Here is a 15,818-nt window from a genome sequence, read left to right as displayed (position 1 = left end):
AGTGCGTCCCAATAGGTGTGGGCTTGGGAGTGGCTGTGGCAGGTGGTGAGTGGGGACGAAGGCAGAAAGACCAGCCTCAGAAGGCCTCGTGGCCTCCGGTGAGCTGGAGGAAGAGGTCTTCATCTAGTTCCTCCCCTCGGGCCCGCTCCCGCGTGGACAGAAAGATGTAGCCCCCGATGTACTCGTGCACGATGCGACAGCTGGCAGACATGCAGCTGAAAGCCACGTTGATGTGTTCGTCAAATTCGATGGCCACCTGCAGGGAGGACGTGGAAGGGAGAGGCTGGTACAAGTGGAGAAAGAAGCAGCCCCCATTGGGCCCCAGGGTCTGGCCCCGCCCACAGCATCTTCTCTTCTCTGGCCCCGCCCACGGCAGTTCCAGTCTCTCAGCCCCGCCCACAGCAGCTCCAGTCCCCTCGGGCTCCGCATCGACGCCAGCCCACCTGCTGAATGTCCCAGTTGACGTTCCACTGGCGCATGTTGCTGAACCGCCAGGTCTTGACCACGTCACCCACGGCCAAGTCAATGCGGATTAGTCGGTTGTTGGCGATGCCCAGGATCTCGTCTTTCCTGCTGCCCTTGAACCTAGTCTCCGAGGGAAGAGTGTTGAGCTAGGACCCAGGCCTGCACGGCCCCTGAGTGCCCCAGCGGGGGAATCAGCGGTGAAGGGGACCCAGGAAGGGTCTCTGCACCCCTCGGGCACAGAAGCAGCTCAGAGGTAAGGTCCTTCCCTTGGAGTGTCCAACCCGTGTTACCTCCCCAGCACTTCATACGGTCCCCGGGATCCCGCCAGGAGTCAGCCCTGAACTCAGTCGGGGGCCCCAAAACCAAGATAAAAAAGGTTTTCAGGACCCCGAGTTTGAGTTTCTCCTTTGGAAAATGGGTGTCAGGACTCTAACGGCTGTCATTAGCATTCAGCACGGCAGGCAGACAGCCCCTGCCTTGCAGAGCCCTGCTGGCTCCATGTCGCCATCCCCGTCTCACTCCCATCTCACATGGCTGCAGGCTCGGGCCCTGGACGCTCCCCGGTCACTGCGGGTCTGTCCCCCTGAGCTGCTGACAGGCCCAGGAGGGAAAGACCCTGCCAAGCTGTCGTGGGAACTGGCCCCCTGCCCTCCCTTTCTGACGCCCCTCGTCTGCTCTGGGGTGCACGATGGGGAACACACAGGCATCCACGAGGATGGGGCGGCCTCCTACCTGACAGTGAAATAGGAGATGCCGAAGTCGGGCAGGGACTGCCAGGCCTGGATGAAGCGCAGCTGGGCCTCGGACAGCGAGAGCTGGGCCACGTGCTGGTGGGCTTCCAGGATCCGCGGCGTGAGCTGTGCAACCCCACCATTGAGGGCCAGCCCTCCTCGGCCTGCCCGCATGAGCGGGGGGCCCTCGAAAGCAGGGCCAGGGCAGTGACCAGGCCGGGGCACCCAAAGATCTCGCTCACCTCTACCCACAGGAGCTGAGCAGGGCCTTGAGGGGCACACGGATACAGGATCCCTCCCAATGCATGGGGACCAGCAGAAGGATCCCTCTCTCTCAGGGACCCGGGCAGGGCGAAGGATGAGAAAGCTGGGGACCTCCCGGGGGAAGGGGGTGTGGTGATCTTGGGACGCAGCAAGCCCAGGTGGACACAACGGTCCAGCCCCGCGTCCACTCTCTCGGTACCTGCTTGGCCTTCAGTTTGCGCTGAAAGCGGGGAGCCACCAGGCCGTAGGGGTTGAGGCCCTCCGTGGTGGCATCGGGACCCTGTGTGGGGTCCCCAGAACCCCCTCCGGAGCGCTGCAGGCTGAGGAAGGCCAGGATGGCCTGTACCTCGCTGTTGTAGCTGCTGTCGGCCATGGTGCGGCCCTTGGAGGCCAGGCGGCAGGCGGCCATCCAGTGGGCATACTGCTGCTCCTGCGGAGGAGGTGGGCAAGTGGGCGGATTCTGGGAGGCTGGGGGTTCCCAAAGGCCCCGCTCCGCCCCTCCAAGCCCAGCCCCTAGATGATACTGGCCAAGCCCATTCCCATCTCACCATCCAGTCTCACCTCTCAGGCCCCGCCCACCACGCTCCGCCCCAGGCCCCGCCCACCATCACATAGCCCCACCCACCATCACAGCCCCGCCTGCAGGCCCCGCCCAGCCCCACTCACATCCTGGCACCGCAGGTGGATTTCGCTCATGCCCTCCGGGGAGGGCACCAGCAGCTTGATGCAGAACTTCTGGCTGGAGACATTGACGTCGGGGACCACCTCACAGCCTGGAGGGTAAAAGGGGCTCAGAGAAGGGTCCTGAGCCAGAGCGTGGGGAATACATCTTTCGCACCCCCAAAGGGAGACTGAGGGGATCCCCGCTCTCAGCGCCAGTTCACGTCCTGGCCACTCACTCTTGAGGTTAAGCTGCTGGATGGGGTCCCCTGGGGCCTCCTCCTGGTTCTTGTAGTAGGACAGGGTGGTGTCCTTGAACACCACCCAGTGCTGGCGGTACCCCTTCAGGGTCAGCTTCCGCGGCCTGCGGGTGGGCACGAAGGGTTCGAGGGCTGCCCCCGCCCCGCCCCACCTCTCTCCCCCCCCCCGGGAGCCCCCACTCACCGGAAGATGCGCAGATTGTCCTTGAGCTCTGGGATGGTGGTGAGGCTGTCCTGCGGAGGGGGGCGGTCAGAGGGGTGCCCGGGGCTGCAGGCTCCACCCGCGGGCGCCCCGCTCACTCACCAGCACTTCCTTGGGCGTTGAGCCCTCCAGCTTCACCTCCAGGTTGCTCAGGGCTGCGTCCAGGTCGTCCAGCCCTGGGTCAGAGCCGGCCTGCTCGCCCACCTCCCCGCTCTGGGTCAGCTTGTTAATGTGGTACTGGGATGGGAGGCACAGACCAGGGAGGACTGAATGAGCCACCCGGGCACCCCACTGCTGCCCCCCACCCCCCGCGCCCCTGCCCCACGCCCTGCACCTGCAGGGCTGCGAACACCATCATCTCCTCCTCCGTGCAGTCCGTCTCCTCCAGCAACAGGTCCCAGCGCGCCTGCTCGTACAACTGCGTCAGCCGCACGGGGTCCGTCTGCGGTGGGGGTGGCACGGCCCTGTCAGGCGCCATGGGCCCCAGCACCCTCACACCGAGCCCCTGATGATGGCCCGGCCGGGGCTCCGCGGGCCTGAGCTTGGCGCATCCCATGTGCCCAGGGCACCAAGCAAGCTAGTGCCCCCATCAAGGCACAGTCTAATAGCACAGGGGCATGGGGAGGAGTGGCCAGGGGCACCCACATGGGCTCCCCGGCAAGGGAAATGGGGCCCGAGGGCTACTTCGGGATACTTGAGACCTGGGGGTAACCAAGGGGCTGTGGAAGGGGTGCCAGAGAGAAGCTCCAAGGTCCCTCAGCCCGTGCTCCCTCTGAAGCCCCCAAAATTGCTAGTAAAGGATTAAAGAGCTGACCCCAGGGCTGGAGCGATAGCACAGGAGGTAGCGCATTTGTTTGCCTTGCATGCAACCGACCCAGGTTCGATTCCCAGCATCCCATATGGTCCCCTGACCACTGCCAGTAGTTCCTGAGTGCATGAGTCATGAGTAACCCCTGTGCGTCGCCGGGTGTGACCCAAAAAGCCAAAAAAGCTGACCCCAAAGGACAAAGAAGAGAGTGGGAGAGACAAGTCAAGGGAATATGGAGGGTGGGCAGCAAGAGCGGAAGGGCCGCCAGGGGCAGGAGGGAAGCCCGGGTCTCTCTGGCCCCCATTCGTGCTCGGCTGGCGGGACCCTGACTTCTGAGAGGGGCAGAAAGCCAGACGCTAAAGAACTAAGAGCTGGACCAAAGCGCCCCGTTCACATGGGACCCAGTGAGAGTTACAGAAAGGGGCACAGGGTGGGTGTCTGCAGCCAGAGATGCCCATTGGGCGTGGCACAGCTTGAGCCGCTCCCCTGGGACACAGAGCCAGAGGTGGGGGGCGTACATTCAGAGCTCCAGGAGAAGTGGGATGAGGGTGCCCCAGCCACCATTCCCAGCCTGTCCACAGACCCCCCGGCCCCTGCTCCCCAGACTCCAGGCCCCCACGTGCGGGCGCCCCAAGCACCAGGCCCCACTCACACCCTCAGGTTTCCAGTGTCCTAGAGCCCTTGCCAAGCCTGAACAGGGTGAGCGTTGGCCACGGTGAGAAAGCTGCCGGCAAGGACCCGGGATGGGGCAGGGGCAGAGAGCGGGAGGAAGGAAAATCGGAGGGACAGGGAGCCCAGGAAACTCTAACCACAAGTCATCCTTAGAGAGAGAAACTGCTGCATTTAGAAAATAAAAATAGGAGCTGGAGTGATAGCACAGTGGGTAGGGCGTTTGCCTTGCACGCGGCTGACCTGGGTTCGAGTCCCAGCATCCCATATGGTCCCCCGAGCACCGCCAGGAGTAATTCCTGAGTGCAGAGCAAGGAGTAACCCCTGTGCATCGTCGGGTGTGAGCCAAAAGAAAAAAAAATTAAATAAAAATTAAGAATAGGGGCTGGAAAAAAAAAAGAATAGGGGCTGGAGTGATAGTACGCAGGTAGGGCGTTTGCCTTGCACATGGATGACCTGGGTTCAATCCCTGGCATCTCGTAGGATCCCCCAACCACCTCCAGGAGTAATTCCTGAGTGCAGAGCCAGAAGTAACCCCTGAGCATTGCGGGTATGACCCAAAAAGGAAAACAAAAAAGAAAATAACAATCAGACTCTGAGTAGTACAAGCAGTAGGGTGCTTGCCTTACATGCGGCTGACCCAGGGTCTATCTACCCCACCCCCCACTGGGTACCGCCAGGAGTAATTCCTGAGCGGAGAGCCAGGAGTAAGTCGTGAGCATCACCAGGTGTGACCCCCAAAACAAAATGGCCACAAAGTGAGAAAGGACTACTTTCATCAATCATCCAGGAAAAGTTAACTAACTCCCCCTAAAGGTCTTCTGGGTTTGGGGGCGGGAGGGAGAATGACAGCCACTGAGCGCCAGGGAACTTTCTGGAGCGTTGGAAACAGCCTAACACTGCTTGCACAACTGTTTACGCTTATCAAAAACAATCTAACTGCCTGTTTACAGAGAGCAGTGCTCGTGGCACGGAAGTCAGACCTCAGGGATGCTGTTTAAAACAGCAAATAAACAAGCAGCCCACACGAGGTACAGGCACAAGCCAGGGAGAAGAGCTCCCGGGACAGGCAGCGTGGGAGAACCGAGGGACCCCCTGGCCAGCCGCGGTGGGGGTCGGCGACAGGGCGGCGCTGAGGGCGCTCACCCACTGCACAGCCCTCCGTGGCCTACCTCGGAGCAACCACACCTGGGTCCACGGAAGACAGACACAGGAGCTCCTCACGTTTCTGTGCATCCCCAACCAGGAAGGGCCCGTCCCACCACCCGGGGCCAAGAAGGGAAGATGGTGGCGGCAGGCTGACGTCACCGAGGGAAAAGATGAATCAGGGCTCCAGGACACGGGGAGGATGCGGGGATAACGCGCGGGGCGGAGGACCGTGCCCTGTCCGTGCTGCAAACCTCAACCCGCTAACCTGGTATCAGAAGTAACATCGGTGCGGGGCCAGGATGATAGGCAGGAAAAGGATGCTGCCCTTGGACGTGGCTGACCCGACTTTAATCCCCAGCACCACGCATGGTCCGCTGAGCTCGCCTAGAGCCAGCCCTGAGCACAGAGCCAGGAGTCAGCCCTGAGCACCAGAAACCAAAGCAAGAAGTAACATTACTGGACAGGGTGGTACATTTCAGGGGTAGGAAACGTATCTATGTGGGAAACCCCAGAGTGGATCTGCAAACACACACAGAAGGGACATTAGCTTTACCACCTATGGGAAGTATTACCCAGAAGGGGCATAAGAGCCCGACTCATAAAAAAAATAAAACTATGTAGGGGCCAGAAAGATAGCACAGTGGGTAGGGTGCTTGCCCTGCATGCGGCCACATTGGGTTTGATCCCTGGCATCCCATAGGGTCCCCTGACCACCTCCAGGAGTGGTTCCTGAGTGCAGGGCCAGGAGTAACCCTGAGCACCACCAGACACGGCCCAGAAACAAACGAACGTTGAGGTGGGGATGGCTCCAGTCAAATCAAACTATCATGCATGTCAGCGTAAACATGACCTCTATGGGCCTAACTCTTTTTTTTTTTTTTTGGCAAGGTAATTTTTTTAAACTTACTTAGGAGGCTGGAGCAATAGCACAGTGGGTAGGGTGTTTGCCTTGCATGCAGCCGACCTGGGTTCTATTCTCTGCATCCCATATGGTCCCCTGAGCACCGCCAGGAGTAATTCCTGAGTGCAGAGCCAGGAGGAACCCCTGAGCATCACCAGCTGTGACCCAAAGAGCAAAAAAACAAAAAGAAAAAACAAAACAAAACAAAACCTTACTTAGAAAGATGTGAAGTGAGAGAAAGAGAGGAAATATATGTTCAAGAGAACATGGGGGGCTGGAGTGATAGCACAGCGGGGAGGGCGTTTGCCTTGCACGTGGCTAACCCGAGTTCAATCCCCAGAATCCCATATGGTCCCCCAAGCACAGACAGGAGTAATTCCTGAGTGCAAAGCCAGGAGGAACCCCTGAGCATCACTGGGTATGAGAGAGAGAGAGAGAGAGAGAGAGAGAGAGAGAGAGAGAGAGAGAGAGAGAGAGAGAGAGAGAGAGAGAGAGAGAGAATGGGCTTCTCCAGAGAGGAAAAAAACTAAGAGACAGAGAGGCAAACAAGTGAGATATGTGTTGAGGGAGAACACGGGCTTGAGGAGACGCAGGCCCAGCATGTCTAAGAGTTTATGTCTCATGTCCCTTTCAGGGGAAACTTTTGAAATCCATACTCCAATGAGATGGGGTACCAGCTGGAAAAAAAGGAGAGAGCGGGCCATCCAGAGAGATAGCACCGCAGGTAAGGCACTTGCCTTGCATGCAGCTGAACTGGGTTCAATCCTTAGCAGCTCTAGGATGGTCCCTGAGCATAGCCAGGTGTGGCCCCCAAACAATCAAGCCAACACAACACAGCACAGAACAAACACAGGGGCCAGAGAGACAGTAGAGCAGGCAGGCCCTTGCCTGGCATGCAGCCGATTTGGTTTCACTCCCAGCACTGCATCCCCTGAACACCACTAGGAGTGATTCCTCAGCACATATCCTGGACTGAGCCCTGAGCACTGCTGGGTGTGTCCCACCATCCCCCCACCCTCCAAAGAACAAGAGAAAGAGCCAAGAACCAGGAAGTCCAGTAAGGAAGTCCCAGAATAGTGGCCAGAAGTTCTGTCTTGGGGCTGGAGCGATAGCACAGCGGGTAGGGCATTTGCCTTGCATGTGGCCGACCTGGGTTAGATTCCCAGCATCCCATATGGTCCCCTGAGCACCGCCAGGAGTTAATTCCTGAGTGCAGAGCAGGAATAAACCCTGTGCATCGCCGGGTGTGACTCAGAAGTTGCAGCTTGGAGCCACATTGGAGTTGCACAAAAAGGGGTTGGTTCTGGAACATTTCACCCAGTCACTGTAAAGATATTCCCCTCCCCTTAGCATGCTGCACCCTGGTGGGCCTAGGGTGCTGGGATCAAACCTGGGTCTACCACGTGCAAGGCAGCACTTTTCCGGTCATACCGTCTCTCCAGCCCCGTGGGGTCTCTTGGAAGTGTGCATCATGAATAGAAAAAATAAGTAAAAATATAGCAATGATGAACTCCAAGAAAAATTTGACCAAGAAAGGAAGTGTGGTGACTGTGTGGCTTAGCTAACAACACTATTTATGTGTTACTATTAATGGCCATGACCATGTTGTTTTAACCAAAAACCATAACTCAATTGGAAAGGCACAAAGAATTGTGTACGCAGTAGGGGTGGGAGGGGCCTGATCAACATCTTTAGAAATCAGAATCGAAGGAAGCCTGAGGCGGGGCCGGAGCGATAGCACAGCGGGTAGGGCGTTTGCCTTGCACGCGCCCGACCCGGGTTCGATCCCCAGCATCCCATATGGTCCCCCAAGCACCGCCAGGAGTAATTCCTGAGTGCAGAGCCAGGAGTAACCCCTGAGCATCGCTGGGTGTGGCCCCCCCCAAAAAAAAAGAAAGTAAAAAAAAAAAAAGGAAGCCTGAGGCATAGGACAGTGGGCAGTGCATTGGCCTTGCACTTGGCCAAGCCTGGTTTGACCCCTGGCCCCACGTCTGGTTGCCTGAGCACCACCAGGAATTATCCTGAGCACAGGTCGAGAAGTCGGCTCTGAGCACTGCTGGGTATGGCCCAAAACATACAGGGGGTGGGAAAAAAAACCAACAACAAAACCGGGAGCTAACATTTGAAATAAAAAATTAAGGAAGGTGGGGCTGGAGCAATAGTACATTGGGTAGGGCGTTTGCCTTGCACGCGGCTGACCCGGGTTCGATTCCCAGCATCCCATATGGTCCTCTGAGCACTGCCAGGGGTGATTCCTGAGTGCAGAGCTAGGAGTAACCCCTGAGCATTGCCAGGTGTGACCCAAAAAGAAAGAAAAAAAAATTAAGGAAGGCTGGCGCAATAGGACAGCGGGTAGGGCGTTTGCCTTGCACGCGGCCGACCCAGGTTTGATCCCTGGCATCCCATATGGTCCCCCGAGCACTGCCAGGAGTAATTCCTGAGTGCAGAGCCTGGAGGAACCTCTGATCATCGCCAGGTGTGACCCAAAAGTGAAAAATAAAATAAAATAAAATAAGGAAAGCTGGCGAGAACTCAAAGGGCTTGGTTCATGCTTTGCATGCAGGAAGCCCAGGTTCAATCCCCAATACTGTATGGTCTCCCGAGCACTGCTGGGTGAGACTTCTAAGCACTGAACCAAGAGTAGTCCTGAGCACCACCGGGTGTGCCCCCAAAACTAGAAAGGAAAAGGGAGGAAGAAAGGAGCCAGAAAGGGGCTGGAGCGATAGCACAGCGGGTAGGGCATTTGCCTTGCACCCGGCCAACCCAGGTTCGAATCCCAGCATCCCATATGGTCCCCTGAGCACTGCCAGGGGTAATTCCTGAGTGCAGAGCCAGGAGTAACCCCTGTGCATTGCCGGGTGTGACCCAAAAAGCAAAAAAAAAAAAAAAAGAAAGGAGCCAAAAAGATAGTACAGGGGTGAAGCTGCTTGCCTGGCATCCCATCTGGCCACTCTGAATCTCTCCCCACACAACCCTCAACACCTCCGGGGGTCTCTCCTGGGGGCCCAGCCAGGCTGGGGTGGTAGGGGGCCCATCAAGGGTTTGTGGGTGGGCCCATGGGTGGTGATTGTGGGGGGGATCAGAGACACAGGATAGGTTTGGCCGAGAAGAGGGAGTTGGGGGCACCGGTGGGAAAGGCTTGGAGGAGGATTTCAGGGTGCCAGGGCACAGGGCCCCGGCTACCGCACACTCGTGCTTAGAGACGGCAGGGAAGGGGGACGGAAGTGGGGCATGGGCAGGGAAGTGAGTTTTTCTTGGTTTTTTGTTTGGGGTGACACCCAGCGATGCTCAGGGGTCACTCCTGGCTCAGCACTCAGGGATTGCTGGTGGTGCTCAGGAGACCATATGGATTTCCAGAGATCGAACCCAGGTCAGCTGCATGTAAGACAAACCCACCAGCCCTGAGAAGTGCTTTTTGAAAGACATAGGTGGAGCCCTTCGGTTGCTGGGGAGACCAGAGGCAGGGAGACACCCCCAGATGCAGCTGCTTGTGCCTGTAGGCACCCGGGCCACCCTCTCCAGGAAGCCTTCCCTGAGTGCACACTGGAGCTGGCTTCCAGGATCGACCACCACGATCAACACTGGCCTGTGCTCCCAACTGCAGCGCCCTTTTTTCACACCTGGCGATGCACAGGGGTCACTCCTGGCTCTGCACTCAGGAATCACCCCTGGCGGTGCTCAGGGGACCCTATGGGATGCTGGGAACCGAACCCAGGTCGGCTGCGTGCAAGGCAAACGCCCTCCCCGCTGTGCCATCGCTCCAGCCCCCAACTGCCCAACTGCAGCGCCCTTGAGAGGTGAGGCCTTCGCCTCAGCCGGGCCCTGTGCCTGTGTTGGCAGAGCAAACTGGAGCATGGACACAGTGGACAAACGGACAGACGTGACAAGACAGAAATGGAACCCTGCCCCGCTGTCCCCTGTCCGGGAGCGCAGACCCCCACGTCTCACCTTGGGGTCCAGGTCCAGGAAACTGTAGTACTTGAAACGCAGCCAGAGCGTGTCCCCGGCCTTGATGCCCTGCTGCATGAGGCACCGGGACGAGTCCAGCCACCTGGACGCAAGGCAGACAGGGGTCAGGGGCCAGGGGCCAAGGGTCGGGGCTGAGCCCTGGTCTCGGGGTCGGTTTGCTGGGTGAGGGGCACCTGCTGTGCAGCTGGGTCTTGTCGGGCAGGGCGCTGGGCCGCGGCAGGCGCTGGAGCAGGAGTGGGTCGGGCGGGGGCTGCGGGAGGCTCAGCATGCGGTAGCAGGCCTCGTTGTGGGCGCTGTCCGAGAAGTGGGCCGGCATCCCCCGGAACAGCACGGGGGCCACGCCTGGGGGTCGTTCAGGGTCAGTGTCCGCGGCGGGGACCTGCGCCCACCCCCACCCCCGACTCCCCTCGCCCCCGCCCCCGCGGTGCTCACCCCCAGCCAGGACCACCTTCGTGAGGTCATAGACCTCCTCCTCCGCCTCCTTCTCCTTCTTCTTCTTCTCCTTCTTCTCGGGAGCCCGGAGCAGAGACAGCTCCTCGGGGTGACGGATACCTGCGGGAGCTGGGCCTCAGGATCCCGGGGGTGGGGGGGAAACGGGCCTCGGGGTCCCTGGGGGTCTCTGGGCTTTGGGGGTCCCTCGGGGAGCTGGGCCTCGGGGTTCCTGGGGGGAAATGGGCCTTGGGGTTCCAGAGGGAGTCTCTAGGCTTTGGGGGTCCCTGGGAAGCTGGGCCTCGGGGTCCTTGGGAGCAATGGATCTCGGGGTCCCTGGGAAGCTGGGCCTCGGGGTCCCTGTGGGAAATAGATCTGGGGGTCCCTGGGAAGCTGGGCCTCGGAGTCCCTGGGAGCAATGGATCTCGGGGTCCCTGGGAAGCTGGGCCTCGGAGTCCCTGGGAGCAATGGATCTCGGGGTCCCTGGGAAGCTGGATCTCGGGGTCCTTGGGTGCAATGGATCTCGGGGTCCCTGGGAAGCTGGGCCTCGGGGTCCCTGTGGGAAATAGATCTGGGGGTCCCTGGGAAGCTGGGCCTCGGAGTCCCTGGGAGCAATGGATCTCGGGGTCCCTGGGAAGCTGGGCCTCGGAGTCCCTGGGAGCAATGGATCTCGGGGTCCCTGGGAAGCTGGATCTCGGGGTCCTTGGGTGCAATGGATCTCGGGGTCCTTGGGAGCAATGGATCTCGGGGTCCCTGGGAGCAATGGATCTTGGGGTCCCTGGGAAGCTGGGCCTCGGGGTCCCTGGGAGCAATGGATCTTGGGGTCCCTGGGAGCAATGGATCTCGGGGCCCCTGGGAAGCTGGGCCTGGGGGTCCCTGTGGGGAATGGATCTCGGGGTCCCTGGGAAGCTGGATCTTGGGGTCCCTGGGAAGCTGCGCCTCGGGGTCCTTGGGGGGAATGGGTCTCGGGGTCCCTGGGGGGTCTCTGGGCTTTGGGGTCCCTGGGAGCCGGGCCCAGCCTCGTGCCCCGACTCACTGAGCAGGCGGCAGGCGGCGGCCACGGCCTGGAAGAGCGGCTGCGAGAAGCTGAGGCGCAGGCGCAGTGCGCGCCGGTTGGGCAGGCGCAGCAGCACGGGCCGGTGCTGCGGGCCGAAGAAGAGGCGCGCGTCGGCCAGGATGCCGTACTTGTCCAGCGTCCAGTGTGTCTGCAGCAGCCACTGCCGCTTCTGCTCCCACCAGATGGCGTGGTCCGACCAGTCCTGCTTCCGCTCTGGGGTCCCGGGGAGGGAAGATGGGGCGCCCATCAGACCTGCCCGCCGCCCTCCCCTCTGCCCCCCACGCGGGAGCCCGCCCGGATGGCCGCGCAGGGGACAGGCTCTCCCTCGGGCCCAGCCCAGGCCAGCTTGGGCTGCGGTCCCAGAGCCCCGCCTGCTCCGGACTCAGCTGCTAGGACTGGGTGACCCAAGTGTCCCTGCCGAATGGCCCCCAGCCCAGGGACCACTGCTTCCTGCCAGTTCCGGTTGGTGCGCTCTCTCTCTCTCTCTCTCTCTCTGGCCTCCTGAAAACTGGGGCGCAGCAATGGGCTGGGGGGAATTCTGGGAGCTTGGCTCAGGCCCTGGGGTCCCAGTCTACGAGGCGGGTGTCGTTCCCACCCAGCCCTGCCGCGGCCTAAGTCCATGTAGGCGACGCTCAGTGACCAAGATGAGACTCCTGGTGATGGGCACCGGCTCCCCGGCTGGCCTGAGGGAAGCGTGGCTCTCTAGAGGGGGTCTGGCTCTCTCTGCACCCCGGTTCCCTCCGGCCCTGATGATGCCGCAGGCAGCTGAGTCTGGAAAGGGGTTTCTCTGCTGGGATTCGGGGCTGAGTGTCTCGGTGGCTTTTTTTGGGGGGGGGTTGTTTTGTGTTTTTGACCACACCTGGGGGTGCTCAGGGCTTACTCCTGGCTCTGCACTCAGGGATCTCTCCTGGAGGACTCGGGGTGATGACATGGGGTGTTGGGGATTGAACCTGGGCCAGCCATATGCAAGGCAAATGCACTCTCTGCTGTGTCCTGGCTCCGGCCCCAAGGGGGTCCCCTGGCTCTGTGCTTGGAGCACACGGTGCCAGGGATGGAACCTGGGCCTCCTCCACGGGAAGCCTGTGCTTAGGAGGGCTTTGGGCTCACTGTCCAGTTCTGGCTCACCTGGGAGCCCCCCTTCTCTGTGTCCCCATTCTGTGCTTGGTTTCGGGGTACATTCATGATCTCCCCTGGGCATGTGGGGGCTCCGTCACAGATTTAGAACTGACTGGGGGGGTGCAATGTGCAGGTACCGGCTCTGGGCTGAAGGCCGTCTCTGCCTGGCACCCCTCGGTCCTCGGACCCCTTCTCTCCCCTGGGCACTGCCCACAGGTTGGCGGCCGCGCGGTGAGCATCTCAGCACAGCCGACACATCTTCTTGTGACACCTCTCAAGAGACATTTGTCACCCCACTTTGGAGTGTCTCTTGTCACCCCATTTCTGTGGCTGAGGTCACAGGCCGGGAAAAGACCTGCACTGTGGCTCTTGTCCTATCTTTCGCTCTCCTTTTGGGGTGTCACCCCCGCTGATACTTGGGGGACCAGGCAGGGCCAGGGAGGGAAGCCGGGACCCCTGCATCCACGTTGAGCCCTTGGAGCCGCCTCCCCTTGTCTTCACCGTGTCCCTGCTGCCCTCTGGGCTTCAGTCGGGGGTCTCTTCTCCCTCCCTGGGGTCTCAGCCCCCAGACTCTGCCCTGTGCCCCGCCCGGCAGGCCCCCTGGTCCTTCCTCCAAGCAGCCTCTGCTTCAGGCCAGTCGGAATCCCCTCCTGCTCCCCAGGTGCCTGAGCCTGCACAGAAGCGCCATCCCCCGTCTGCGTCCTGAGGACACCTGTCCCCCCACCCCCGGGCGGAGCACCCATCACTCAGGCACGTGCACCCCGCTTCCTGCTCACCTTCCTCTCCACAGTCTCCCCACCCCTCACATGTTCCTGAGGGTCCTCCTGACCCGCCACCCTGCTCGCCGCCCTAGAGACCCCAGTTCAGAAGCCCACCCCCAGCCCCCGGCCCCTCCCACGGACCCGCGTGGATCCCAGGAGCCTCCGCTGGGGACCGGCTGCCCCGACTTCCCCTTTGGGCCTCATGCTGGGGGTGCGCTGCCGTGGGAGCTGCCGGCCTGCTCTGGGGCGCTGGCTCAGCCCGGCCTGTGGGTCTCCTCAGGGACCCTCTGTTCTGCACTTCCACTTTCACAGTCCCTTTAGGCCCTGCTTTCTGGAAACTTCCCTCCGCCATCAGCCCAGGCTCCAGCTGCCCCAGGGCTCTGCTCTCCACAGATGCTCCCAACTGCCTATCAGGGGTCTGCGTTCCGGGCAGGGCTATCGGAGACTCCTGCTGCCCCCCCAGGAGGGGCCCCCCACGGGGAAGGGCCCCAGTCGGCCCCCACGGCACAGACACGTCTCCTGGGCCTGCTCCTCTGGGGGCAGATACCACAGAGGCTCTGCTGCAACTTCCTGTGGGGGCAGGGCCTGCCCCAGGGCTCGCCTTCCGCCCTCGGACCCCACTGGGCTCCCCTCCAAACCCCCCATCGTCCCACTGTGCATGTGGCCCGGCAGGCTGGCAGGGGGGGAGGGAGGCCGGGAGGGGAAGTTGGGGAAACGTCTTTTTGGGAAGCGAATGATTAAGGGGAGGCCTGAGTCACGGGCACCCCTATCGAGCCCCGTGCAGCTGGGGTGGCCCGGAAGTGCCCGGGTCAGGGCGGCAGCAGGGAGGGGACACTCACTGATGTCCTCCACGATCTTCAGGAGCACCCCGCCGATGTGCGACTCCCCAGTGACCCGGAGGGTGACCGACTGGGCCTCGGGGTCCTCCTCGCCCACAAACACCCGCAGCTCCCAGGATGAGTCGATGTAGTCCCCGGAGGCTGTTTTCATGCCCGCCATGGCTGCCGAGGTTCTTGGGGGGTGGCAGGGAGCAAGATGGGCAGGCTCTGGGGGGCCAGGCGCAGGGACACTGCCCAGCCTCGAAGGACGCGGGGTGTCGGGCTGTTCCCGCCACCCTCAGACCCTCCCCACAAGGACCCTCGGAGATAAGCCTTCCAGGCGTCCGCTTCCTGCCGGTGGGCACAGACGCCGGGCTTGGAGCAGGAAGAGCTCGCTCGAGACCACCCCGCTCCGTGCTGGCTGGGCCTGGCACAACCGCCTGCCCCCTGCCCGCGGCTCACCCCCAGCCCACCCACAAATGGCCCCCTGGGTCAGAAAAGGGTTCCAGGGCAGGGAGGGAGTCCCGTGGGTCAGGTACACAGCCGACCCCAGGCCGGCCTCTTGGCACTGCAGATGGTCTCCTGAGCTCCACCAGGAGTGACCCCTGGGCACAGGGCAGCCCCGAGCACCGGCAGGTGTGGCCCGACTCCCTCCATGCCCCCGAAAATAAAAAGGATGAAAATAACAGAAAGGGCTTTGGGGTCCAGGAGATGGTACAAAGAATAAAAACTCACACTTTGTACGTGGAGTCACCGGGCTTGATCCTCGGCACCAAGAGGCGCAAATCGGAGCCCCCCGCCCCGGGAGTAGCCCCTAAGCACCACCCAGTGTGCCCCCACCCCCCAAGAGAACAAGGAGAATGGCTACAGCCTGGCCCCAAACTCAGCCCAGCTGCCCGGAGGGGCCAACTCTCCAGGACAGTGCATGCCGGCGAGGGTCCCTCCCGGAAGAGGGTCCTGGGGCCCACTCTCCACTGCGGACCCCGCTTACCTTGCCCACAGGGGTGAGGGGCTAGAACGTGGCCACTCCGGGCCTCAGAGGTGCACCTGCTGGCCGCAGCGCGCCTCCCCTGGGCTTTCTCTTTGCAGCTTCCTGCAGAGGGCAAAGCCGGCGCCTTATCACCAGCAGGGCGGGCTCTGCCCCTCCCCAGGGCGGGCAGGCGGCAGGCAGGCGTGGGTGCAGGAAGCAAACTGCCAGGGTGCTGTGGGTTCCAGGGGCCCCCCGCCCAGTGAGCACAGGAAGCGAGGGAGGCCCGAAGTCACCCCACAGGCCTCATATGAAGGAAGTGGGGCTCACTGGGAGCCGAGGCCTAGCTTTAGACCCGGGGGGCAGCCTCGGGTCCAACACATCCCTGAGGTGTTGGCGTGCAAGGCCCAGAGGTGGCAGGGTGAGCCGCAGAGCCCGGGCCAATGTCCACCTCTGTCCAGTGAACAGCTTCCTCGTGACCACTGACCCCCACTAAGGCCTCCATTTCCGAACCTGCCAAGCTCAGAGGTGTAAAGGCCGGGTCATTGCCAGTCCCTGCCCACCAGCTCAGAGCCCCCCAGCTGTCCCCCCC

At 61.5% G+C, this 15,818-nt stretch overlaps 1 protein-coding gene across 1 annotated transcript; it reads right to left on the bottom strand.

Annotated features, from left to right (window-relative positions):
* Positions 1-63: 63 nt before the first annotated feature.
* Positions 64-15,369, bottom strand: FERMT3 (FERM domain containing kindlin 3). The gene is made up of 15 exons (XM_004618371.2): positions 15,251-15,369; positions 14,281-14,453; positions 11,544-11,777; positions 10,511-10,630; positions 10,252-10,420; positions 10,058-10,160; positions 2,917-3,024; positions 2,685-2,819; positions 2,565-2,614; positions 2,360-2,484; positions 2,127-2,233; positions 1,660-1,890; positions 1,198-1,322; positions 444-585; positions 64-256 (listed from the first exon to the last, which is right to left on the bottom strand). Exons 2-15 carry the CDS (start codon positions 14,438-14,440, stop codon positions 77-79), a joined length of 1,989 nt encoding a protein of 662 aa, XP_004618428.1. The 5' UTR covers positions 14,441-14,453; positions 15,251-15,369; the 3' UTR covers positions 64-76.
* Between the last annotated feature and the right edge of the window lie 449 nt (positions 15,370-15,818).

Source organism: Sorex araneus, chromosome 6 (assembly GCF_027595985.1).
Source record: "Sorex araneus isolate mSorAra2 chromosome 6, mSorAra2.pri, whole genome shotgun sequence".
NCBI classification, from domain to species: Eukaryota; Metazoa; Chordata; class Mammalia; order Eulipotyphla; family Soricidae; genus Sorex; species Sorex araneus.
This window is presented reverse-complemented; position numbering and strand designations above follow the sequence as displayed.